The following is a 26,731-nucleotide window of genomic DNA, read 5'->3' as shown; positions in this document are numbered from 1 at the left end:
GAAGCCCCAAATGGAATCTGCCTGTCACCTATCACCAGGACAACCGGACTTAGCTACAACCTTACGTGCAAGGTGGTTATAGAAAGTTACTGTGCTTTTTTTGTATACACTGTCTGGTGGGTGCTAATTTGTACCAACTGTGTGCGAGCTTGGGACTTATGCATATATAGTGTGAACGCATATTTGCCTCAGGCGAATAGAATGTCTGTGCACAAGAGGCTGCTGTATGAGCACTGTATATAAGGCTTATAGATATTCACTGTGTGTGCTTAGGGCTGTGTCTGATAATATCAAGTGTTTATAAACATGTTACTTATCCTCCTTTGATTATTGTATTCACTATTCAGAACTTTGGTTTCCTTCTAAAAATAAAAAAATAAAAGGGCTCTGCTGGTTTCAAATATCATCATGTCATGGTACTTATGTGTGTGCTCTGTGTACCATGCCAGTGCTGTGCTGCTCACCTTATGCTAAGGATAGACATGTAACTCAATAGAACAGGAGAGAGCTGTACATTTTTAGCCATTTTGGTCCTCTTTGGGCCGAAATTGGACATTTTCGGCGGCCCACATTTTGGTGCATCGCTAGTATTATTCTTTATTTAACAGAATCAAATTTAACCGTTTTGTTTTGTTACCAATTATCAAAATATAGTATAGTCCTGGAAAACTATTATTATGTGGAAAACAGTAAGTCAAGTAATGAACTCACACAGCAGCTCTAGGCTGGCATCAAATTTGAAATATGCTACACAATAATTTTACCGAAAATGAAAGGCAAAAAAACCGAAAAACGAAATAACAAAAAATGCCATTTTCGGCCGAAACTTTCTGCGGCCGAAATTTCGGTGCATCCCTACTCCCTGGTACTCCCTCAAAAGTGGGACTCCAAGTCCTCCTCTTTCTTTGGGTAGAAAATCGTGTGCCTTCTGATTCTTGGTTTTATACCATTCCAGATATAGGCCTCGATAGCGGCCTGAACCTGTTGGACATATGGTGCGAGCGGTGCCAGTGGGACCACTTGCATTACATAGAGCATCCTCTGGAGCATGTTCATCTTAATCACTTCAACCAGTCCCATCCATGAGATGGATTTTTTTTTTCAGTTTGCAAGATCTTTGAGTATATCATCTCTGATATTTTTATAATTGAGATCACAAATCTCCGCCAAGTTAGGCATAATCAACACCCCTAGATATTTGATGAGTGGCTACTTTGATAGGGCATGTGTTTTTGAGAGTGTCGAATAGGGTCGGTGATTCCGTGATATTCAAAATCTCTGACTTCTGTGGGTTAAGCAAGAAGTGGTGTCTTTTTTTAATACTAATTGACATCAGACTCAGAGAGAGGCCCTCTTTCAAGGAGCGTTTGCGGGAGCCTCCTGTACCGTTGTCTCCTATGTTGTTGTTCCCACCCATGCCTCCCTCTCCTCCCATGTCTCCTGGTCCCGAGTCACCAGGTACTGCTGTGCCGATGCAGCTGGGATTTACACGTCTCTCCACGGCATAAATAACCTTTAGAAGGAGGGAGCTCTGTCTCTATTGCGGGTTACAGGGCCACCTTTTAAAGTTTTGTCCTACACGGCCGGTTAAACGTTCACACATAGGGTCCTGTCGGGTGCAGACCTTTGGTGGTTTATACTCGTCCCCGGACCCGCTAAAGGAGAAACCTTTGGTCACAGTTGTCCTTTCCTGGCTGGACTCCTCCATAGTCACCCAGGCTCTTGTTGACTCCGGTGCTGCGGGCTATTTCATTGACAGTGCTTTTGTATCACAGCACTCCATTCCTGTATTGCCTCGATCCGTTCCGCTTGCTATTGAGGCCATTGATGGCAAGCCTCTTCAGCCTGCTTTTGTTACTCACGAAACCACTCCATTATCCATGGCTGTTGGGGCTCTCCATTTTGAAACCCTTCATTTTCCGGTTGTTCTGGGTTATCCCTGGCTCAAAAACCACAATCCCAGTCTCGACTGGCGTAGGTCCGAAATTTTGTCGTGGTCTCTGCAATGTATTTCCACTTGTCTTCAGAAACCAGTCAAAGTCCTGTGCACTTCATTGGTATCTCAATTGCCTGAGGAGTACCAAGAGTTCCAAGACATTTTTTACGGTACGTTGCCTCCTCACCGGTCTTGCCATTGTGCCATAGACATGCAACCCGGAGCCATTCCTCCTCAGGGCCGGGTTTACCCTCTCTCGGTTGCAGATAATTGTGCTATGGAGGAGTATGTTTTCGATGCTCTGTCACGGGGGATCATCCACAAATCCTGCTCTCCTGCAGGTGCGTGAAGAAAAAGGGTGGCATCTATTGACCATTCATCTATTATAGGGGTCTTAATCGTCTTACTATTAAGAATGCTTACCCTATTCCGCTCATTACGGAACTCTTTGACCGCCTCAAGGGAGCTACGGTCTTTTCTAAACTTGATTTGAGAGGAGCATACAATATTGTTAGGATTAAGGAGGGCCATGAATGGAAAACCGCATTTAACACCAGGAGCGGGCATTATGAGTATCTTGTTATGCCCTTTGGCCTATGTAATGCTCCATTTGTTTCCCAGGAATTTATTAATGATGTTCTATGAGATATGTTGCAACAGTGTGTTGTGGTGTACTTAGATGATTTCCTCATACACTCACCCACTCTTAAGGCTCATCGTTCTGATGTTACACGGGCACTTCAGAGACTACGTGAGAACAGCCTGTTTTGTAAACTCGAGAAATGTGAGTTCCATCAGACTCAAGCAACCTTTCTAGGTTATGTAATCTCCGTTGCAAGGTTCTCCATGGATCCTGACAAGTTGTCTGCAGTCCTGCAGTGGCCTCGCCCAGTTGGTATTCACTCTATTCAATGTTTTTTTGGGCTTTGCCAATTACTATAGGAACTGTGGTTAATGTAAGGAGCGCCTAAGACAAAAGGCCAGGTCAAATAAGGGTGAAAGTGGAGTTTGACAGAGATATATATATAAATTATTTAATAACAAGTATTACAAAAACATAGTAGTACATGGATCCATGATACGATAAAAACAATGAAATGGTTAAAATAATAATAGTTAAAAACAGATATACATAAGATTGTAAAAACGATAAAAAAAATAGAAATGACCGCTTGGGGGTCTACTGAGCACAATGTATATAATTCAGAGCATAAAATAATGGTGTTTAAAAAATACAGATACTGTGGTGTATAAAAAGATTACAACGTGTATAAGGATGTGCTGAGGTCCCAGGGGATCTTAGTGGTGTAACAATACAGAAAAAAATGGAAATAAAAAAGGCGAAAAATGAATGAGCAAACAAGTCCAATATTCCAATCAAGTGATAAAAGTTCCTAATGATCCAAATGTGTTGTTATAATCCAAGTGGTTAGAAAAACAAAAATATTAAAAACAAAAATAATGAACAAAAAATTTGAAAAAACAGTCAAATGTGGATATCAAGTGTTGAAAGCAATTGCTCAAAATTAAGATTCAAAGCCAATAAGCATAAAAATGAAAAAATAAAAATAAGAATAATAAATAGTATCTTGATAGTGATCAATAAAGAACAAAAAACTCCATAACCTGTGAAGAGAAGAAATTGTACAACATAGAGCAGTATCGTTTTAAAGATGACTCTAGATAATTAGAATGTTACATTCAAATTATCTAGAGTCATCTCTAATTATCTAGAGTCATCTTTAAAACGATACTGCTCTATGTTGTACAATTTCTTCTCTTCACAGGTTATGGAGTTTTTTGTTCTTTATTGATCGCTACCATTTCATTGTTTTTATCGTATCATGGATCCATGTACTACTATGTTTTTGTAATACTTGTTATTAAATAATTTTATGTATATATCTCTGTTGAACTCCACTTTCACCCTTATTTGACCTGGCCTTTTGTCTTAGGCGCTCCTTACATTAACCACAGTTTCTGATAGATTTTTATGGGTAACTAGGGACCCATTTGTTATAGGAGCTCAAGGTCTTTTTGAGTTAGCGCCGTCGGATAGATATTGTGTTCTAGCAATTACTATAGGAAGTTTATTAAAAACTTTTCTTCCTTGGTCAAACCAATCACTGACATGACCCGTAATGAGAATGATTCACTCCATTGGTCACCTACTGCCAATAAGGCTTTCGAGTGTCTTAAGACTTTGCTGCCGCTCCAGTTCTGGCTCATCCTAACCCTGTCCTGCATTTTTGTCCTTGAGGTCGATGCGTCTGATGCCCTCATGTTTTAACGTCCTACGCCTGACGGTTCCTTGAATCTGTGCGGTTTCTTCTCTAATAAATTGTCCCCGGCGGAGTGCAATTATGAAATACAGGGAATTACTGGCCATAATTTTGGCACTCAAGGAATGGAGGCACCTTCTCGAGGGTACTAGCGTACAAGCCAGATGGGTGCTATTTTTGTCTCGGTTTAATTATGTGGTCTCCTACCTGCCTGGTAGTAAGAATGTTAGGGCTAATGCCCTCTCTCGTCAATTTTCGCCTCTGTCCAAGGATGAGTCTGTACCTATTCCAGTTATACCTCCTGACCATATTTTGGCCACCATACGTACTAATTTGACTTCTCCCTTAGGGGAAGAGATCCTGGCTGCACAAACCAATGCAATTCCTGAGAAACCTAGTGGTAAGTGCTTTGTATCTGAGACTCTTCGAACTAAACTATTGCACACTTACCACTATCCTAAAGCTGCAAGTCACCCGGGCAAGAACCAAATGATTTGGTCTGTCACTCGACAATTCTGGTGGCCAGATCTTCGTTCTGATGTTGATGCATATGTTGCCTCCTGCTCAGTCTGTGCACAGAATAAGACTCCTCGACATCTACCTGTAGGTCTTCTTCAACCTATTGCTAATGGTGAGCGTCCTTAGACACATCTTTCCATGGACTTTATTGTTTAGCTCCTTGTTTCCAATGGCAATACTGTTATCCTAATGGTGGTTGACCGTTTTTCTAAAATGTCACATTGCATTCCCTTGAAGAAGTTGCCTACTGCTCAGGAGCTTGCTTCAATTTTTGCCCGGGAGGTCTTCCGTTTACATGGGTTACCCAAGGAGGTAGTCTTGGACCAGGGTAGCCAGTTAGTCTCCAGATTTTGGCGTTCCTTTTGTACTCAAATGGGGATCTAGCTTTCCTTCTCCTCTGCATATCACCCTCAATCCAATGGGGCTGTGGAACTGTCTAATCAAGCTCTGGAACAGTTCCTCCGTTGCTGTGTCTCAGATCATCACAATAATTGGTCTGAACTGTTACCTTGGGCAGAGTTCGCTCGTAATAGTGCTATTAATGCTTCCTTCCAGTTATCCGCGTTCATGGCGAATTATGGGTTTCAACCATCCTTGTTGCCCAATTCATTCATGTCTCAGGGAATTCTGGCTTTGGAGGAGCATCTCCAGCAACTACGTTCCACGTGGGTGCAGATTCAGGATTGCCTTCATCATTCTATGCAGCGCCAAAAGTTCCAGGCTGCTCGTAGGTGTCTGCCTGCGCCTTCCTACCAGGTTTGTGAGAGGGTTTGGCTCTCCTCCTGCAACTTAAACCTTCGTGTGCATTCCAATAAACTGTCTCCCCGTTATGTTGGACATTTTCGGATACTCCGACGGGTCAATCCTGTGGCCTATGCTTTTGACCTTCCTCCTGCAATGCGCATCTTTAATGTTTTTTATGTCTCCCTCTTGAAACCATTGGTTTGTAATCGGTTTACCACTGTGTTGCCTCGTCCCCGTCCTATCTTTGTTGACAACCATGAAGAATATGAGATCAGCAGCATTATTGACTCTCGTATGTCCAGGGGTCGCGTACAGTATTTGGTTCAGTGGAGTGGCTACGGTCCGGAGGAGCGTTCATGGGTTCCCTCCTCTGATGTTCATGCTCCCGCCCTCCTCCGTGCCTTCCATGCCCATTTCCCCCATAAGCCTTTTGTCCTTCCGCGGGGGAGGGGTTGTTGAGGGGAGGGTACCGTTAGGGTTTTTTCTCTGCTTTGTTTGCTATGTGCTTCTGGCAGCCATTTTACTCACCTTTCTTGCTGAATCTGGTTCAGAGTGTGTGATGCTGCTCATTTCCTGCACGTCCTCTTATGGCCAGACTGTTGAACATTATCCTTGTGAGACAGGTTGCAGTCTCAGAATTGTGATGTCATCACTTATTATTTAAAGGGCCTCTGTTCAGTATGCCTTGCCCTTGCGTTGTCTCATACCTGTTTGTGAGTTCCTGTGTATTACCTGGCTAGTCTGACGTCTCTTCTGGTTCCTGATCCCTGGTCTGTTCCTGACTTTGCTGTTCTCCTTGTTCCTCATTCCGGCTCGTCTGACTACTCGCTTTGGCTCCTGATTCGGCTCGTCTGACTACCAGCTCTGGTTTTGACTCCTGGCTTGTTATTTGACTTATGGACTTTTTATTATTTTTGTTATTAATAAAGGTGTGATTATTTTTGCACTTCTTGTCTCAGTATAAGCAGCACAAGCAGACCGCCGAGACTGCATGAAAGGGCGGCCCCCGACTGGTCAGCGGACCGAGTGGGGGGCAGATTGTCTCTGTTCTTAGACGCCTAGTTGCGGGATGTTCAGGACCCCTGGGTTCTGGAGGTGGTCACCCAGGGCTACAAGATAGGGTTCAAGTCCTCTCTGCCCAGGGGCAGATTCCTTCTGTCAAACTTGTCTTCAAAGCCAGAAGAAAGAGAGGCCTTTCTGAGTTGTGTGCGGGATCTCTCTGCTCTAGGGGTTATCGTACCAGTACCCCAGGCAGAAAGGGGTCTAGGGTATTACTCCAATTTATTTGTGGTCCCAAAGAAGAAGGAGACGTTCGGCCCAATTCTGGACCTCAAATGTTTAAACAAATTCCTGTCCGTTTCATCGTTCAAAATGGAAACGATCAGATCCATTCTTCTATTAGTTCAAGAGGGACAACTAATGACCTCTATAGACTTGAGGGATGCCTACCTTCATGTTCCAATTCACAGGGACCATGTCAGGTTCCTCAGATTTGCCTTTCTGGATCAGCATTTCCAGTTCATGGCCCTTCCCTTCGGTCTTGCGACAGCCCCGAAAGTCTTTACCAAGATCCTGGGGGCCGTTCTAGCAGTAGCCAGATCACAGGGCATCACGGGGGCGCCCTACCTGGACGACATTCTGGTTCAGGTGCCGTCATCCCATCTGGCAGAGGTCCACACCAGGGTCCTGCTTCAGTTACTGCAATCTCATGGTTGAAAGATCAATCTCGAGAAGAGTTCTCTGGTTCACAGTACCAGAGTGGAGTTCTTAGGCACGATTATAGACTCAGTGTCCATGGAGATCTTTCTCACGGACAAGCGACGCGCAAAGATGGCATCTACTTGTTTTGCCCTTCAGTCTACAGTGAGACCATCCGTAGCTCAGTGCATGGAAATGATTGGGCTCATGGTTTCCAGCATGGACATCATTCCGTTCGCCAGGTTTCATCTCAGACCTCTTCAATTGTGAATGTTGAGACAGTGGAACGGTGATCATTCTGATCTGTCGCAGCCGATACACATGGATGCGCGGACTCGGATTTCCCTCTTCTGGTGGATCCGCCCGGATCACCTGTCCATGGGGACATCCTTCCTCAGACCGTCCTGGGAGATTGTTACCACGGACGCGAGTCTGGCGGGATGGGGAGCTGTTTGGGGTGCCAAGATGGCACAGGGGAAGTAGTCTCGCTTATAGTCCCTTCTTCCAATAAACATTCTGGACCTTCGGGTGATCTACAACACTCTGGAGGCGTTGCCTCTTCTGAGAGACTTCAGCTTTATCAGGTTCCACTCAGACAATATCTCATTGATGGCTTACATCAACCACCAGGGAGGCACGAGGAGCTCCCTGGCAGTGAGGGAGGTGTCTTGGATACTGGAGTGGGCGGAGATCCATATCTGGGGTGTTGAGAACTGGAAAGCGGATTTTCTCAGCAGGCAGACTTTTCACCCGGGGGAATGGTCTCTTCACCCCGAAGTGTTTGTGGAGATCTGTCTCAGGTGAGATCGATCTCATGGCATCCAGGTTGAACTGCAAGCTTCCCCGATGCGGATCGAGGTCGAGGCACCTCCAGGCGGAGCTAATTGTCGCATTGGCGATGCCTTGGGGGTTCGGTCTACATGTATCCTCCGTTGCCGCTTCTTCCTCGCATAGTGGCGCGTATCAAGCAGGAGAGAGCGTCCTTTATTCTGATTGCTCCTTCGTGGCTGAGGAAGACGTGGTTTGCGGATCCAGTGGGGATTTAATCCTCTCTGCCCTGGAGGTTACGCTGTCGAAGGTATCTGCTGCAACAGGGTCCTTTTCAACATTAAAATCTCAATTCTCTGAGGCTGACTGCCTTGAGATTGAACCCTTAGTCTTGGCCAAAAGGGTTTTTGCAGAAAATGTGATTGACACTTTGGTTCAGGCAAGAAAGCCGGTCACTCGTCGCATCTATCTTAAGGTGTGGAGGACTTACTTGTCCTGCTGTGAGACTCATGGCTACCCTTGGCACAGGTTGAGGGTATCCAGGATTTTGTCCTTTCTTCAAGAGGGATTGGAGAAGGGTCTTGCCGCTAGTTCCCTAAGAGGGCAAATTTCGGCTTTATCTGTTCTGTTACACAGAAGACTCGCTGATCTCCCTAACATCCAATCTTTTGTTCAGGCTCTGTCTCTAATCAGGCCTGTCTTTAAGCAGTCTGCTCCCCCTTGGAGCTCAAACTTGGTACTTAAGGTCTTGCAGAAGGTTCCGTTTGCACTTATGCATTCTCTTGACATAAAAATTCTATCATGGAAGGTTCTCTTTCTGTTAGCCATTGCATCAGCACGCAGAGTTTCTGATCTGGCGGCCTTGCAATATGAGCCCCCTTATCTGGTGTTTTATGCGGATAAGGCTGTTCTTCACACTGGCTTGGGAGATAGTTGTTCCTTCCTTATTTCCTAATCCTTCTTCTCCTAAGGAGAGGCTACTTCATAACCTGGACGTGGTTTGTGCTTTGAAATTCTATCTTCAGGCCACAAAGGATTTCAGACAATATAACTCTCTTTTTGTCGTGTATTCAGGGAAGCGCAGGAGTCAGAGGGCTGCTACTGCTTTGTCTTTTTGGCTGAGGAGCCTGATCCGCTTGGCCTATGAGACAGCGGGACATAAGCCTCCTCAGAGGATTACGGCTCATTCCACTAGAGCGGTAGCTTCTTCTTGAGCCTTCAAGAATGAGGCTTCTATGGAGCAGATTTGCAAGGCGGCTACCTCGTCCTCCTTGCATACCTTCACTAAGTTTTACAAATTTGACGTTTTTGCTTCTGCGGAATCTGTTTTTGGGAGAAAAGTTCTGCAGGCTGTGGTGCCCTCAGATTAAGGGTCCGCCTTTTACCCTCCCGGTTTCATTTAGTGTCCTCTAGAACTTGGGTATATGTTCTCACTAGTAATGAATGAAGCCGTGGACTCTCATCCCCTTTAGATGGAAAAGATGAATTATGCTTACCTGATAATTTTATTTCCATCGAGGGGAGAAGTGTCCACGGCCCCTGTCCGTATCTCAGATGGGCAGACTTAAATTTAATATCTCTTCTGTCACCATTTATACCCTAATGTTTCTCCTACTGTTCCTTATTTCCTCGACAGAATGACTAGGGGATGAGGGGAGTGGGGGAGGTATTTAAGCCTTTGGCTGGGGTGTCTTTGCCACCTCCTGGTGGCCAGGTTCTTAATTCCCACTAGTAATGAATGAAGCTGTGGACTCTCCTCCCCTCGATGGAAATAAAATTATCAGGTAAGCATAATTTATGTTTTTTGTCTCATGGCTTGTGGAACATAACGGCTTTTGGAAAGTGACACAACCTTACGGTCGAGCACGCTTTTTGGACTATACGGTTCACCTGGTGACCGAGAGTTGTCAAATTTTTGGGCTCTATTTCCGCATTCCTGATCATGTGGCGACTGAGAAATTCTGGTCTGCTGGTGTCTGGTTCATAGGAGGTGGTAAGTGCCCCAGCCATTGTGGGTGTCAGGTGCCGTTTAGAGTTTCTAAGTCCACTCTTTTGTTTTCAATATCCTAGTTATGGAGGAGTCTGATATTGTGAAGACGGACGTCTTTGGTTCAGATTCTACTCCTTGCACAGAATGCGTATTGACCCAGATGATACAAGCCTATCAGTTATGTTCTGAATGCCGTATTAGAGTGCTCATTTCCTCTGGATCTGGGAATTAAGGGGACGCTGAGCCATCTGCCTCTGGGACTTCTGTTCTCCGAGTGGCAAGTTTCCTTCCACCATCTCTTACTACGCATGCAGGTAACCCAGACTTTGCTTATCCTTCTCGGGAAGGTGGCTTGTTCCCACTGGGGGTTTTGGCACGATGTCGCATGTCCATAATTTTGGTGCTGGCAAATCTGCAACTTCCAAAGAGTTGCTTCAGATATTGTTCGTGTTCCGTTATCCGGTGCTCCTCAGGCATGGGATGGCCTGTTCAGCCCTCTGGGGAAACGACTGTCCCTGAGTTTTCAGGGGGTCAACCTTCGGGGCCGGAGTCGTGTTTTGCTCCGGCAGGGGTATGCTGTGCTTTTGGGTATAGACTGGCGTGCCTTTGTGTTCTAATGAGGCACGCTTTGACATCGTTGAAAGATCCCATTCTTAATGGATCTGAGAAGTCTCAGTCTTCTTCTTCGAATAGCTTTCAGAATTAGATATAAGGGGATGACGTATTCCTCTTATAGGCTTATTGTTGAGTATCCTTTTTCAGTTATGAGCTTGGAAAAAAGGGTCCCTGTTGGGCTATTCCTGCGGGTGCGTCTGTTCTTATTGAACGAGAACCTACGGGTTGCCGTCTTTATTCACTCCGATTAGGATGATTGTTTATTGCTTACAGCTCATGTTTGTTTTATTTTCCCTTCGGGAATTTTATTTTCTGGAATTGATACTCGCGACCTTTTGATCGAATTGTTTACTTCTACGGAAGCTTGTCTAGAGGATGTGTTTGGTCCTATGTTTATCTGCCGTTTATTCTCCCTCTGGGGGTGAATATATGAGGCCTTGGGCCCTCGGTTGCAGGCTAGTCCTGCTTGGGTTCAGATCCTTCTGTTCCTTTTTCAGACTTGTGCTGCCTGTTTTTCCTGGCTGATCCAGGTAGGGCGCAGAGTGCTTCACATTATTATTATTGCTTTTAATTTACAAGTTCTGCTGAGCATTCTGAAAGGACTTAAGGGTATGTGTGGCGTGGAGGATTGGTTCAGTCCTCATTAGCCTTTTTAGCTCCGCTGCAACACACTCGGTTGTTTCCGATGTCTGTTGGGACTTAGAGTGTTTCCTTTCCGCGTGGGTGAAGGTTTGGAGGATTTAGGGCCTCCTTGCCGCTGGTTCCTTGCGGTCTTGCCTTTTAGGGGCTTTTTTAGAGTCTTTCGGACATTGTCCGTTATTCTTAGAGGTTTAGCTGCCTTTTGGGAGGGCCTGTGGCCTTTTTCCTGTTTTTGGGAGTTAGTTTTGTTTCCTATCGGGGACGATAGGCTGTGTTGTCTCCTTCTCTAAGCTTTGCTTAGGGTTTTTTTCTACCGGGTGGGATGCTTTGCATTCTTTTTCCTTAGGTGGGTCCTTCTGGTTACGTACTCTGAGGTGTTTATGGAGACGTTTAGAGGCACACTGGCGTGGCCTCATGGTTTGCTCTAGCCTTGTTCTACTCCCTCTTCGGATGACTCGGTCCTCAAAGTTTTCCCTTGTTCTTGGATGTCTTGGTGTTGTTCTGCACTCCTTTTGGGCTGTAGAGTCTTGTAGCGACTCTTTTGTGCTCAAGCTCCTTTTGGTGTGCTGTACTCCGGCAAGGGGTGTTCTCTCCCTTGGAGTTGGGAATTTTCGGGCCTATAGTTTTTGTCTTGGATTTTTCTGGATGTCCGGAACCTTATGATCCTGTGGCTAGTTCAGTACGTTCCTGTTTTCCAGGGAACATTGGCTATGACTTATGGTCTAGTTAGTTGAGCTGCTTGCAGCTTGGCCAGGATCTGTGCATGATGGGTGCTCTCCTTCTTTGGGAGTTCTTCTGTGTTTTGGTGTCTGGATGATTTTAATTCAGCTTTTGTTTTCATCAGGCTACAGCTTCCTGTTTGGGGCTTGTGCGCTGTTGTTCTCTGTGCTTTCCCCCTTTAGGAGGTTATTTTGTTCTCCTTTAGGAGGTGGAATTTCCTCTCTGTGGAGGTTGGCTGTCCTGTCTTGTGGGCATGTGATTGGAATGGGTATTTTACCCTATAGTGGGTTGTTCTGTTCCATCTGTGAAGTTTGAAGTCTCTGTGTTGAGACTGTCATTAGTATCGTGCTGGGTCTTATGGCGATCTACTGCATTTCTACGTTCTTCTCTTTGAGGTTCTCTTGGGTGTTCCTAATTGAGGGACCTATTTGGGTTGGCACCCAAACTCTTTTGTGGTGGCTAGGTCCGTCCCATTCTGTCTTTTCTGGGCAGAGATTGGGTTCTTTTTGTTCACCTGCTTTTCAGATCTGCTTTTCGCTAGGCTGGTCTGGTGTTAGGTGCAGAATCTGGGGTTAGTCCTCGAGTCTTGAGGTACGGTGAGCTTCTTTGAGGTTTAGGTGCTTCTCCATGGTCAAGTTATGTGAGTAGCTTTGGTGGCTTGTGGATAGCCTGTGATGTGTCCACTGCTCAGTGGATGTTTCGCAGTTTGAAGGTGGGGTTGGTGCTCTGATCTGGTATAATGGTTAGAGCAACAGCTTTGGTCTTTTGACAACTTAGGTTTGGTTCCCATTACTGGGAAGTGTATTTTTATCAAATCTACTTCAGCTGCTCTTTACTTGCTCTGCAAGTATTTTTGTTTACAAGTCATCCTGGTATGACTATTGTGTGTGCTTGATGCAGGTGTTTTCTATTTAGGCTTGCAGCATGTATTTTGGCTTCTGAATATCTTGATATTCTGAGTTCCTGGCGACTTGAGGATTTCGTCTTCTGTTGTTATTTAGGGTGGGCTTGCACTGTAATAGGAGAAGTTTTCTTCTCTTTTTTTCGGATCCCGGTACTAATCTTGTGGTTTCTGTACTCTTTGAGGTCTGGGTGTTGCCTCCCCTTGTTTCTTAGGACTGGTTTTTGGTCTCTGTGAGCTTGACTTGGTTCTGGAGATTTTTCCTTATTTTATTTGGAACTTGTTGTACCCTATTTAGGGTCTTCCGGGTATCCTTGTCTGGTTTCTCTGTGTTCTCTTCCTTTTGGGAGTTTACGGTAGTTGATCCCTTTCTCTTGTAAGGGGTGTGTTGTGGGGGACCGACTGCTGGGTGATGGTGTCTCCCGGAGGCATGTTGGCTCAGTCTAGTCTATTTTCTGCGGTCTCTAGCAGGGCTTGTGATCTTCTGTGGGTCAGTGTCCTTTTTCAAAGTTTTCTCGGCTTCGGACGAAGCAGCTTTTTTGTTGGGTAGGGGTTTCAGGACTAGTGCCCTCAGAATGGGCTGCCTTTTGTACCCTCCCGTTTTAGCATTCAGTGTCCTCTATAGCTTGGGTATTGTTTTCCCAAAAGTAATGAATTCAGCTGTGGATTCTTTCCATTTATGAAGAAAAACATAAACCGTATTTTCTGTGGGGCGTCTGTTTTTTGTTCTTCTGGCACCTTTTCACCCTGATATTTCTTCTACTGTTCCTTGTTCCTTGGTAGAATGACTGGGGGATGAGGGAAGTGAGAGGGGTATTTAAGCCTTTGGCTGGGGTGTCTTTGCCTCCTCCTGGTGGCCAGGTTCTGAATTTCCCAGAAGTAATGAATGCAGCTGTGGACTCTTTGCATCTGAAGAAAAGAAAATTATCAGGTAAGCATAATTTATGTTTTTAAAAGTGCTTGAAAATCCCATGATCTATCTGATTCTTGCAAGTTTAATTTGGGCCCTATAATTCTGTGCAATTTTTCACAATAATGATTCTTTAATTACTATTATGTTAAACTATCGGCTAGATTACAAGTTTTTTGTTAGAGTGAAAAAGCAGCATTATCAGGTTATAACGCTGCTTTTTCACTACCGCTGGTATTAGGGGCACCGCACACTTTTTTGGCCTTACCGCAAATCATCTTACCCAAATTGCGTATAGTCTTTTTTCAATGGGACTTCCATAGCACCAGTATTACAAGCTTTTCCTGGGAGGCCAAAAAGTGAGCGGTACACCCTATCCCGTCAAGATTCGTACCGCATTCTAAAGTCAGTAGTTATGAGTTTTACACTCCAAAGCTGCATAAAACTCATAACTAAAGTGCCGCCACAATGAAGGTTCCTTTAAATGACGTCATCCAAGATGGCGTCCCTTAGATTCCGATTGGCTGATAGAATTCTATCAGCCAATTTGAATTAAGGTTTAAAAAATCCTATTGGTTGATGCAATCAGCCAATAGGATTGAGCTTGCATTCTGTTGGCTGATTGGAACAGCCAATAGAATGCGAGCTCAGTCCTATTGGCTGATTTGATCAGCCAATAGGATTGAAGTTAAATCCTATTGGCTGATTGCATCAGCCAATAGGATTTTTTCAACCTTAATTCCGATTGGCTCATAGAATTCTATCAGCCAATCGGAATCTAAGGGACGCCATCTTGGATGACGTCATTTAGAGGAACCTTCATTGTAGAAGAAGCCGTCAATTGAAGAGGATGCTCCGCGCCGGATGTCTTGAAGATGGAGCCGCTCCTCGTCGGAAGGATGAAGATAGAAGATGCCATTTGGGTGAAGATTTCTGACCGTCTGGAGGACCACTTCTGCCGGCTTCGTTGAGGACATCTTGCCGCTTGGATGAAGACTTCTCCTGGCTTCGTTGAGGATGGATGTCGGCTCTTCAAAACTGTAAGTGGATCTTTGGGGGTTAGTGTTAGGATTTTTGAAGGGTGTATTGGGTGGGTTTTATTTTTAGATTAGGGGTTTGGGCTGCAATAGAGCTAAATGCCCTTTTAAGGGCAATGCCCATCCAAATGCCCTTTTTAGGGCAATGGAGAGCTTAGGTTTTTTTAGTTAGGGTTTTTTTGGGGGGTTGGTTGTGTGGGTGGTGGGTTTTACTGCTGGGGGGTTGTTTTAATTTTTTTTACAGGTAAAAGAGCCGATTTCTTTGGGGCAATGCCCCGCAAAAGGCCCTTTTAAGGGCTATTGGTAGTTTAGGCTAGGTTTTTTTTTATTTTGGGTGGGCTTTTTTTATTTTGATAGGGCTATTAGATTAGGTGTAATTAGTTTAAAGAGCTTGTAATTAGTTTTTTATTTTCTGTAATTTAGTGTTTTTTTGTAATTTAGCTAATTGTATTGAATTTAGTTAATTGTATTGTATTGTAAGTTTTATTTATATTTATTTTAATTATAGTTAAGTAAGGGGGATTAGGTTTAGACTTAGGGTTAGGGGTTAATAACTTTAGTATAGTGGCGGCGACGTTGGGGGCGGCAGATTAGAGGTTAATAAATGTAGGTAGGTGGCGGCGATTTTAGGGGCAGAAGATTAGGGGTTAATAATATTTAACTAGTGTTTGCAATACGGGAGTGCGGAGGTTTAGGGGTTAATATGTTTATTATAGTGGCGGCGATGTTCCAGAGTGGCAGATTAGGGGTTAATAAAAATACTGTAAGTGTCGTCGATGTCAGGGGCAGCAGATTAGGGGTTAATAAGTGTAAGATTAGGGGTGTTTAGACTTGGGGTTCATGTTAGGGTGTTAGGTGTAAACTTAAAATGTGTTTCCCCATAGGAATCAATGGGGCTGCGTTACTGAGCTTTACGCTGCTTTATTGCAGGTGTTAGACTTTCTTTCATGTAATTAACAAGAGTCCATGAGCTAGTGACGTATGGGATATACATTCCTACCAGGAGGGGCAAAGTTTCCCAAACCTTAAAATGCCTATAAATACACCCCTCACCACACCCACAAATCAGTTTTACAAACTTTGCCTCCAAGGGAGGTGGTGAAGTAAGTTTGTGCTAGATTCTACGTTGATATGCGCTCCGCAGCAAGTTGGAGCCCGGTTTTCCTCTCAGCGTGCAGTGAATGTCAGAGGGATGTGAAGAGAGTATTGCCTATTGAATGCAGTGATCTCCTTCTACGGGGTCTATTTCATAAGGTTCTCTGTTATCGGTCGTAGAGATTCATCTCTTACCTCCCTTTTCAGATCGACGATATACTCTTATATTTACCATTTCCTCTACTGATTCTCGTTTCAGTACTGGTTTGGCTTTCTACAAACATGTAGATGAGTGTCCTGGGGTAAGTAAGTCTTATTTTCTGTGACACTCTAAGCTTTGGTTGGGCACTTTATTTATAAAGTTCTAAATATATGTATTCAAACATTTATTTGCCTTGACTCAGAATGTTCAACTTTCCTTATTTCCAGACAGTCAGTTTCATATTTGGGATTATGCATTGAATTATCATATTTTTTCTTACCTCAAAAAAATTTGACTTTTTTCCCTGTGGGCTGTTAGGCTCGCGGGGGCTGAAAATGCTTCATTTTATTGCGTCATTCTTGGCGCGGACTTTTTTGGCGCAAAAATTCTTTTCCGTTTCCGGCGTCATACGTGTCGCCGGAAGTTGCGTCATTTTTTGACGTTATTTTGCGTCAAAGATGTCGGCGTTCCGGATGTGGCGTCATTTTTGGCGCCAAAAACATTTTAGGCGCCAAATAATGTGGGCGTCTTTTTTGGCGCTAAAAAATATGGGCGTCATTTTTGTCTCCACATTATTTAAGTCTCTTTATTTATTGCTTCTGGTTGCTAGAAGCTTGTTCACTGGCATTTTTTTCCCATTCCTGAAACTGTCATTTAAGGAATTTGATCAATTTTGCTTTATATGTTGTTTTTTCTTTTACATATTGCAAGATGTTCCACGTTGCAACTGAGTCAGAAGATACTACAGGAAAATCACTGCACAGTGCTGGAGCTACCAAGCTAAGTCTGCTATAAACTTTTGGTATCTGTTTCTCCAGCTGTTATTTGTATTGCATGTCATGTCAAACTTATTAATGCAGATAAAATTTCCTTTAGTACTATTACATTACCTGTTGCTGTCCGTCAACATCTAATTTTCAGAGTGTTCCTGATAACATAAGAGATTTTATTTTTTTAAATCCATTAAGAAGGCTATGTCTGTTATTTCTCCTTCTAGTATACATAAAAGTCTTTTAAAACTTCTCTTTTTTTCAGATGAATTTTTAAATGAACATCATCATTCTGATACTGATAATAGTTCTTCTGGTTCAGAGGTTTCTGTCTCAGAGGTTGATGCTGATAAATCTTTGTATCTGTTCAAGATGGAATTTATTCGTTCTTTACTTAAAGAAGTGTTATTTGCATTAGAAATAGAGGATTCTGGTCCTCTTGATACTAAATGTAAACGTTTAAATAAGGTTTTTAAATCTCCTGTAGTTATTCCAGAAGTGTTTTATCTCCCTGATGCTATTTCTGAAGTAATTTCCAGGGAATGGAATAATTTGGGTAATTTATTTACTCCTTCTAGACGTTTAAGCAAATTATATCCTGTGCCATCTGACAGATTAGAGTTTTTTGGGACAAAAATCCCTAAGGTTATGGGGCTGTCTCTACTCCTGCTAATGTACTACTATTCCTATGGCAGATAGTACTTCATTTAAGGATCCTTTAGATAGGAAAATTGAATCTTTTCTAAGAAAAGCTTACTTATGTTCAGGTAATCTTCTTAGACCTGCTATATTTTTAGCGGATGTTGCTGCAGCTTCAACTTTTTGGTTAGAAGCTTTAGCACAACAGGTAACAGATCATAATTTTATAGCATTATTATTATTCTATAACATGCTAATTATTTTATTGGTGATACCATCTTTTGATATCATTAGAGTTGATGTCAGGTATATGTCTCTAGCTATTTTAGCTAGAAAAGCTTTATGGATTAAACTTGGAATGCTGACATGTCTTCTAAGTCAACTTTGCTTTCCCTTTCTTTCCAGGGTAAATAATCATTTCGTTCCTTTCCTCACAACAAGGAACAAAAGCCTGATCCTTCATCCTCAGGAGCGGTATCAGTTTGGAAACTATTTCCAGTTTGGAATATATCCAAGCCTTATAGAAACCTATTGTCAGCTCCTAAGTACCTATGAAGGTGCGGCCCTTATTCCAGCTCAGCTGGTATGGGGCAGATTACGTTTTCTTCAAAGAAATTTGGATCAATTCCGTTCTTAATCTCTGGTTTCAGAAACATTGTTTCAGAAAGGTACAGAATTGGCTTCAAGTTAAGGCCTCCTGCTAAGAGATTCTTTTCTTTCCCAGTTGACACAGCAAGGCTCAGCATTTCTGAAATGTGTTTCAGATCTAGAGTTGGCTGGAGTATTTATGCCAGTTCCAGTTCTGGAACAGGGGCTGGGGTTTTATTTTATCTCTTCATTGTACCAAAGAAGGTCAATTCCTTCAGACCAGTTCTGGATCTATCATTATTGAATCGTTATGTTAGGATACCAACATTCAAGATGGTTACTGTAGGACTATCCTGCCTTTTGTTTAGCAAGGGCATTATATGTCTACAATAGATTTACAGGATGTGTATCTGCATATTCCGATTCATCCAGATCACTTTTAGTGTCTGAGATTCTCTTTTTAGACAAGCATTACCAGTTTTGTGGCTCTACTGTTTGGTCTAGCCTCAGTTCCAAGAATTTTTTTCAAAGGTTCTCGGTGCCCTTCTTCTGTAATCAGAGAATAGGGTTTTGGTATTTCCTTATTTGGACGATATCTTGGTACTTGCTCAGTCTTCTCATTTTCGAAGAATCTCATACGAATCGACTTGTGTTGTTTCTTCAAGTTCATGGTTGGAGGATCAATTTACCATTCAGTTCATTGATTCCTCAGACAAGGGTAACCTTTTTAGGTTTCTAGATAAATTCAGTGTCTATGACTCTGTCCTTGTCAGACAAGAGAAGTTTAACATTGATATCAGCTTGTCAAAACCTTCAGTCACAATCATTCCCTTTGGTAGCCTTATGCATGGAAATGTTGGGTCTTAGGACTGCCGCATCAGATGCGATCTCCTTTGCTCGTTTTCACATGCGACCTCTTCAGCTCTGTATGCTTAACCAATGGTGCAGGGATTACTCAAAGATATCTCAGTTAATATCTTTAAACCGATTTTACGACACTCTCTGACATGGTGGACAGATCACCATCGTTTAGTTCAGGGGGCTTCTTTGTTCTTCCGACCTGGACTATAATCTCAACAGATTCAAGTCTTACAGGTTGGGGAGCTGTGTGGGGGTCTCTGACGGCACAAGGGGTTTGGGAATCTCAGGAGGTGAGATTTCCGATCAATATTTTGGAACTCCGTGCAATTTTCAGAGCTCTTCAGTCTTGGCCTCTTCTGAAGAGAGAGTTGTTCATTGTTTTCAGATAAGACAATGTCACAACTGTGGCATACATCAATCATCAAGGAGGGACTCACAGTCCTCTGGTTATGAAAGAAGTATCTCGAATTTTTGTTTGGGCGGAATCCAGCTCCTGTCTAATCTCTGTGGTTTATATCCCAGGTATGGACAATTGGAAAGCGGATTATCTCAGTCGCCAAACGTTGCATCCGGGCGAATGGTCTCTTCACCCAGAGGTATTTCTTCAGATTGTTCAAATGTGGGAACTTCCAGAAATAGATCTGATGGCTTCTCATCTAAACAAGAAACTTCCCAGGTATCTGTCTAGATCCCTGGATCTTCAGGCGGAGGCAGTGGATGCATTTTCACTTCCTTGGAAGTATCATCCTGCCTATATCTTTCCGCCTCTAGTTCTTCTTCCAAGAGTAATCTCCAAGATTCTGAAGGAATGCTCGTTTGTTCTGCTGGTAGCTCCGGCATGGCCTCACAGGTTTTGGTATACGGATCTTGTCCGGATGGCCTCTTGCCAACCGTGGACTCTTCCGTTAAGACCAGACCTTTTGTCTCAAGGTCCTTTTTTCCATCAGGATCTGAAATCCTTAAATTTAAAGGTATGGAGATTGAACGCTTGATTCTTGGTCAAAGAGGTTTCTCTGACTCTGTGATTAATACTATGTTACAGGCTCGTAAATTTGTATCCAGAGAGATATATTATAGAGTCTGGAAGACTTATATTTCTTGGTGTCTTTCTCATCATTTTTCTTGGCATTCTTTTAGAATACCGAGACTATTACAATTTCTTCAGGATGGTTTAGATAAGGGTTTGTCCGCAAGTTCCTTGAAAGGTCAAATCTCTGCTCTTTCTGTTCTTTTTCACAGAAAGATTGCTGTTCTTCCTGATATTCATTGTTTTGTACAAGCTTTGGTTCGTATAAAGCCTGTCATTAAGTCAATTTCTCCTCCTGGAGTTTGAATTTGGTTCTGGGGGCTCTTCAAGCTCCTCCATTTGAACCTATGCATTCATTGGATATTAAATTACTTTCTTGGAAAGTTTTGTTCCTTTTGGCCATCTCTTCTACCAGAAGAGTTTCTGAATTATCTGCTCTTTCTTGTGAGTCTCCTTTTCTGATTCTTCATCAGGATAAGGCGGTGTTGCGAACTTCTTTTGAATTTTACCTAAAGTTGTGAATTCCAACAACATTAGTGGAGAAATTGTGGTTCCTTCATTATGTCCTAATCCTAAGAATTCTAAGGAGAAATCGTTGCATTCTTTGGATGTTGTTAGAGCTTTGAAATATTATGTTGAAGCTACGAAATCTTTCTGTAAGACTTCTAGTCTATTTGTTATCTTTTCCGGTTCTAGGAAAGGCCAGAAAGCTTCTGCCATTTCTTTGGCATCTTGGTTGAAATCCTTAATTCATCTTGCCTATGTTGAGTCGGGTAAAATTCCGCCTCAGAGAATTACAGCTCATTCTACTAGGTCAGTATCTACTTCCTGGGCGTTTAGGAATGAAGCTTCGGTTGACCAGATTTGCAAAGCAGCAACTTGGTCCTCTTTGCATACTTTTACTAAATTCTACCATTTTGATGTATTTTCTTCTTCTGAAGCAGTTTTTGGTAGAAAAGTTCTTCAGGCAGCGGTTTCAGTTTGAATCTTCTGCTTATGTTTTTTGTTAAACTTTATTTTGGGTGTGGATTATTTTCAGCAGGAATTGGCTGTCTTTATTTTATCCCTCCCTCTCTAGTGACTCTTGTGTGGAAAGATCCACATCTTGGGTAGTCATTATCCCATACGTCACTAGCTCATGGACTCTTGTTAATTACATGAAAGAAAACATAATTTATGTAAGAACTTACCTGATAAATTCATTTCTTTCATATTAACAAGAGTCCATGAGGCCCACCCTTTTTTGTGGTGGTTATGATTTTTTTGTATAAAGCACAATTATTCCAATTCCTTATTTTATATGCTTCGCACTTTTTTTCTTATCACCCCACTTCTTGGCTATTCGTTAAACTGATTTGTGGGTGTGGTGAGGGGTGTATTTATAGGCATTTTAAGGTTTGGGAAACTTTGCCCCTCCTGGTAGGAATGTATATCCCATACGTCACTAGCTCATGGACTCTTGTTAATATGAAAGAAATGAATTTATCAGGTAAGTTCTTACATAAATTATGTTTTTTCTCAGCCGGCTCTCCCCATTGATGTCTATGTCTAACCAGCTCACCGCTGACTTAAGCAGCGCTGGTATTGGAGTGCGGTATGGAGCTCAATTTTGCTCTACACTCACTTCTTGACTAATAGCGCCGGGTTTAAGAAAACCTGTAGTACCAGCGCTGTAGGTAAGTGAGCAGTGAGAATAACATGCAAATTAGTACCGCACCCCTCATAAGGCAAAACTCGTAATCTGGTTGTTTGATTTTTGTTGCTATTTGAAAATACATCTTTTCTTTTACTTCCAGCATACACGGATGAATGATTTGCATTTTATAAATTTGGACACTTGGACTTGGTCTGGAGGGTAAGTCATATGATGGATTATAATATACAAACTCTGAACTCTGTATTACATGCTCAAGGTAATACAAGTCTGTATTATAGTTTATATGGAAGACATTCTGCTGCTATCAATAAAAATGTATTTCACTATATGTAAATAACACTTTTACTTGCAGGAGCTAAACAGTCTTTTACTTGCAGGAGCTAAACCGCAAGTAATTTTGTTACTGCAACACAAAGTTTAAACAATCCATCAGGCAACTCGTTCTTGTTAAACTTAACTTTAGTTAGTTTCATAAATACAGGACTTTTTCAGAATAAATGTTTTAGCCAATAGTTTTAGAACTAGGGGAGAGATTACATATACTGTGTAGGTTTCAGCGCAACTGCTGAAACCCACGCCGCCCTTAAGTTCACTTCGCACATCGGGTGAATCACATATACGGATTTATGAACTGCCGGCGCCTAAGGAAAAAAAAAATGTTTTTAATCGCCCATAAAAGTCTAGCTTGCCTTTCAAAAATGAACCCAACACGTCAAAACCCCTATATACGCCATCCCCCTACATACCAACTAATAATAAAATGTATTAACCTCTAAACCGCCATCCCCCCACAACGCAATCTACCTATTTAAACTATTAACCCTTAATCTGCCAACCCCCACATAACAAAGTACTTAATAAATGTATTAAACCCTGATCCGACATCCCCCCACAACGCAAACTACCTAATAAATGTATTAACCCCTAATCCGCCATCCCTCCACAATGCAAAGTACCTATTAACACTATTAACTCCTAAACCGCCATCCCCCCACAACGCAAACTACCTATTAAAACTATTAACCCCTTATCCACTGACCCCTAACAACGCAATCTACCTAATTAACCTATTAACCCCTAAACCGCCATCACCCCACAATGCAAATCTAATCACTAAGCCTCCTAACCTAACACTCCCTAAATTAACCCAATTACATAAAATAAAAAATCTCCCTAAAAAAATAATTCAAAATTACCAAAATAAAAAAATCGTAACATTACATTAAAAATAAATTAAAACCTAAGATTAAAAAAAATGTAATTTGTAATCAGGTTACAGAAAAAAAATAAACAAAATTATCCAAAAATGTAAGCCTAATCTAATACCCCTATAAAAACAAAAAAGCCAACCCAAAATAAGAACACCCCCTAATCTAACACTAATCTACCAATAGCCCTTAAAAGGGCCTTTTGTAGGGCATTGCCCTGAAGAAATCAGCTCTTTTACACACAAAAATACAAATTAATCCCGAACAGTAAAACATCAGCTAAAAAATCAGCTCTTTTGCCGCCCATTAAACAATAAAAAAAGCCCTAATCTAAAAAAAAAAAAAATCCCACCACCCAAAAAAACAACCTAACACTAACCCCCAAAAATGTACATCATCATTTTTCTTGATTTTGTTGTCTACATTAGCTGGGAGTAGGTAGGTGTGCTTCAAAACAAGAATGGGGAAGATTTTATTAAAGCAGCAATGATTGTCTGTAAAATATTTGGAAATTAATTTTGTCCATAACATTATTATCCTAACTTTTCCACCCTGTGCTGTGTATTTCTTGGTTATATGGGGTAAACAGTACTGTTTCCTTATAAGTGACTTTATTGAGCAATATTATTATTCTTTATTATCTGTCTGTACTACATACTTTATAATTCATGCTTTGCAAACTAGCTACTGTATTTCTCCCAGTTTTTCCATCTATTTATCCATCTATATATCTATCTATAATAAAAAATAACTTGCTATTTTAATAAAGTATTTCAAGGGGTCTTACTTTATGGCTCACATTCATTGTCCTCTATTACTTTGGCTTACTCTTAAAGTCCCGGAATTATAATTTACTGTTGTATTTATTCAAATTTGCACAGCAAAATTAATTTAGTGGTAAACACTATCGGCTAGATTACGAGTCTTGCGTTATGAGTAAAAAAGCAGGATTAAGCCTAATAACGCTGCTTTTTTACTACCGCTGGTATTACGAGTCTTGCAGATTTAGGGGCACTGCACACTTTTTTGGCAAATTGCGTATAGTCTTTTTTCTATGGGACTTCCATAGCGCCGGTATTACAAGCTTGTCCTGGGAGGCCAAAAAGTGAGCGGTACGCCCTATCCCGTCAAGATTCATAACGCATTCTAAAGTCAGTAGTTATGAGTTTTACACTACAAAGCTGTAGGATAAAACTCATAACTAAAGTGCTAAAAAGTACACTAACACCCATAAACTACCTATTAACCCCTAAACCGAGGCCCTCCCGCATCACAAACACTAAAATAAAATTATTAACCCCTAATCTTCTGCTCCCGACATCGTCGCCACTAGAATAAACATATTAACCCCTAAACCGCCGCCCCCGCCTCACAAACACTAGTTAAATATTAACCCCTAATCTTCCGCCCCTAACATCGCCGCCACCTACCTACATTTATTAACCCCTAATCTGCCGCCCCCAATGTCGCCGCCACTATACTAAATTTATTAACCCCTAAACCTAAGTCTAACCCTAACACCCCTAACTTAAATATAATAATTAATATAAATCTAAATCAAAATTACTATCATTACCTAAATAATTCCTATTTAAAACTAAATACTTACCTGTAAAATAAACCCTAAGATAGCTACAATATAACTAATAGTTACATTGTACCTAGCTTAGGGTTTATTTTTATTTTACAGGCAAATTTGTATTTATTTTAACTAGGTAGAATAGTTACTAAATAGTTATTAACTATTTAATAACTACCTAGCTAAAATAAATACAAATTAACCTGTAAAAAAAAAACTAACCTAAGTTACACTAACACCTAACACTACACTACAATTAAATAAATTACCTAAATTAAATACAATTAAATCAATTAAATACAATTACCTAAATTACAAAAACAAACACTAAATTACAGAAAATTAAAAACTAATTACAAGATATTTAAACTAATTACACCTAATCTAATAGCCCTATCGAAATAAAAAAGCCCCCCCCCCAAATAACCCCCCCCCTAGCCTAAACTAAACTACCAATAGCCCTTAAAAGGGCCTTTTGCGGGGCATTGCCCCAAAGAAATCAGCTCTTTGACCTGAAAAAAAAAATACAAACAACCCCCCCCAACAGTAAAACCCACCACCCACACAACCAACCCCCCAAACAAAACCCTAACTAAAAGCCTAGGCTCCCCATTGCCCTGAAAAGGGCATTTGGATGGGCATTGCCCTTAAAAGGACATTTAGCTCTATTGCAGCCCAAAGCCCTAACCTAAAATAAAACCCACCCAATAAACCCTTAAAAAACCTAACACTAACCCCCTGAAGATCCACTTACAGTTTTGAAGAGCCGACATCCATCCTCAACGAAGCCGGGAGAAGTCCTCATCGAAGCGGCAAGAAGTCCTCAACGAAGCCGGGAGATGGGCAGAAGTCTTCATCCAAACGGCATCTTCTATCTTCATCCATCCGGCGTGGAGCGGCTCCAGTGGTGGGTTTTACTGTTGGGGGGGTTGTTTGTATTTTTTTTTCAGGTAAAAGAGCTGATTTCTTTGGGGCAATGCCCCGCAAAAGGCCCTTTTAAGGTCTATTGGTAGTTTAGTTTAGGCTAGGGGATTTTTTATTTTGGGGGCTTTTTTATTTTGATAGGGCTATTACATTAGGTGTAATTAGTTTAAATATCTTGTAATTAGTTTTTTATTTTGTGTAATTTAGTATTTTTTTTTTTTTTAATTTAGGTAATTGTATTTAATTTATTTAATTGTATTTAATTTAGGTAATTTATTTAATTGTAGTGTAAGGTTAGGTGTTAGTGTAACTTAGGTTAGATTTTATTTTACAGGTCAATTTGTATTTATTTTATCTAGGTAGTTAGTAAATAGTTAACTATTTAGTAACTATTCTACCTAGGTAAAATAAATACAAACTTGCCTGTAAAATAAAAATAAACCCTAAGATAGCTACAATGTAACTATTAGTTATATTGTAGCTAGCTTAGGGTTTATTTTACAGGTAAGTATTTAGTTTTAAATAGGAATAATTTAGTTAATGATAGTAAGTTTTATTTAGATTTATTTTAATTATATTTAAGTTAGGGGGTGTTAGGGTTAGGGTTAAATTTAGGTTTAGGGGTTAATAAATTTAGAATAGTGACGGCAATGTTGGGGGCGGCAGATTAGGTATTAATAAATGTAGGTAGGTGGCGGCGATGTTAGGGGTGGCAGATTAGGGGTTAATAAATGTAGGTAGGTGGCGGTGATGTTAGGGACGACAGATTAGGGGTTAATAGTATTTAACTAGTGTTTGCGATGCGGGAGTACGGCGGTTTAGGGGTTAATATGTTTAATATAGTGGCGGCGATGTCCGGAGCGGCAGATTAGGGGATACTAAGTATAATGTAGGTGTCAGCGATGTCGGGGGCGGCAGATTAGGGGTTAATAAGTGTAAGATTAGGGTGTTTAGATTCAGGGTTTATGTTAGGGTGTTAGGTGTAAACATAAATTTAGTTTCCCCATAGGAATCAATGGGGCTGCGTTACTGAGCTAAACGCTGCTTTTTTGCAGGTGTTAGACTTTTTTTCAGCCGGCTCTCCCCATTGATGTCTACGGGGAAATCGTGCACGAGCACGTATAACCAGCTTACCGCTGACTTAAGCAGCGTTGGTATTTTAGTGCGGTATGGAGGACAATTTTGCTCTATGCTCACTTCTTGTCTTTTAACGCCGGGTTTATAAAAATCTGAAATAACAGTGCTGTAGGTAAGTGAGTGGTGACAATAACGTGCAAGTTAGCACCGCACCCCTCTTACCTCAAAACTCGTAATCTAGCCATATTTTATATATTTAGATCCTTTAAAAGCTAGATAAAATAGTCTGTTATTTTTTTAAACTAAGTGTTCATTGTACATTTGCAAACTTATTTTTATTATTAC

General features: G+C 41.6%; 1 protein-coding gene across 8 annotated transcripts in view; it reads left to right on the top strand.

Annotated features, from left to right (window-relative positions):
- KLHDC1 (kelch domain containing 1) overlaps positions 1 to 26,731 on the top strand; it is a 542,525-nt gene that overhangs the window by 363,057 nt on the left and 152,737 nt on the right. For all 8 annotated transcript variants that reach the window (XM_053697655.1, XM_053697661.1, XM_053697658.1 and 5 more), the window contains one exon: positions 21,738 to 21,796. In XM_053697655.1, coding sequence (XP_053553630.1) covers positions 21,738 to 21,796 — 59 coding nt within the window. The remainder of the gene's footprint in view (positions 1 to 21,737; positions 21,797 to 26,731) is intronic.

Source organism: Bombina bombina, chromosome 1, assembly GCF_027579735.1.
Source record: "Bombina bombina isolate aBomBom1 chromosome 1, aBomBom1.pri, whole genome shotgun sequence".
NCBI lineage: Eukaryota > Metazoa > Chordata > Amphibia > Anura > Bombinatoridae > Bombina > Bombina bombina.
The sequence above is the reverse complement of the archived record's forward strand: the minus strand, read 5'-3'. Positions and strand labels throughout refer to the sequence as shown.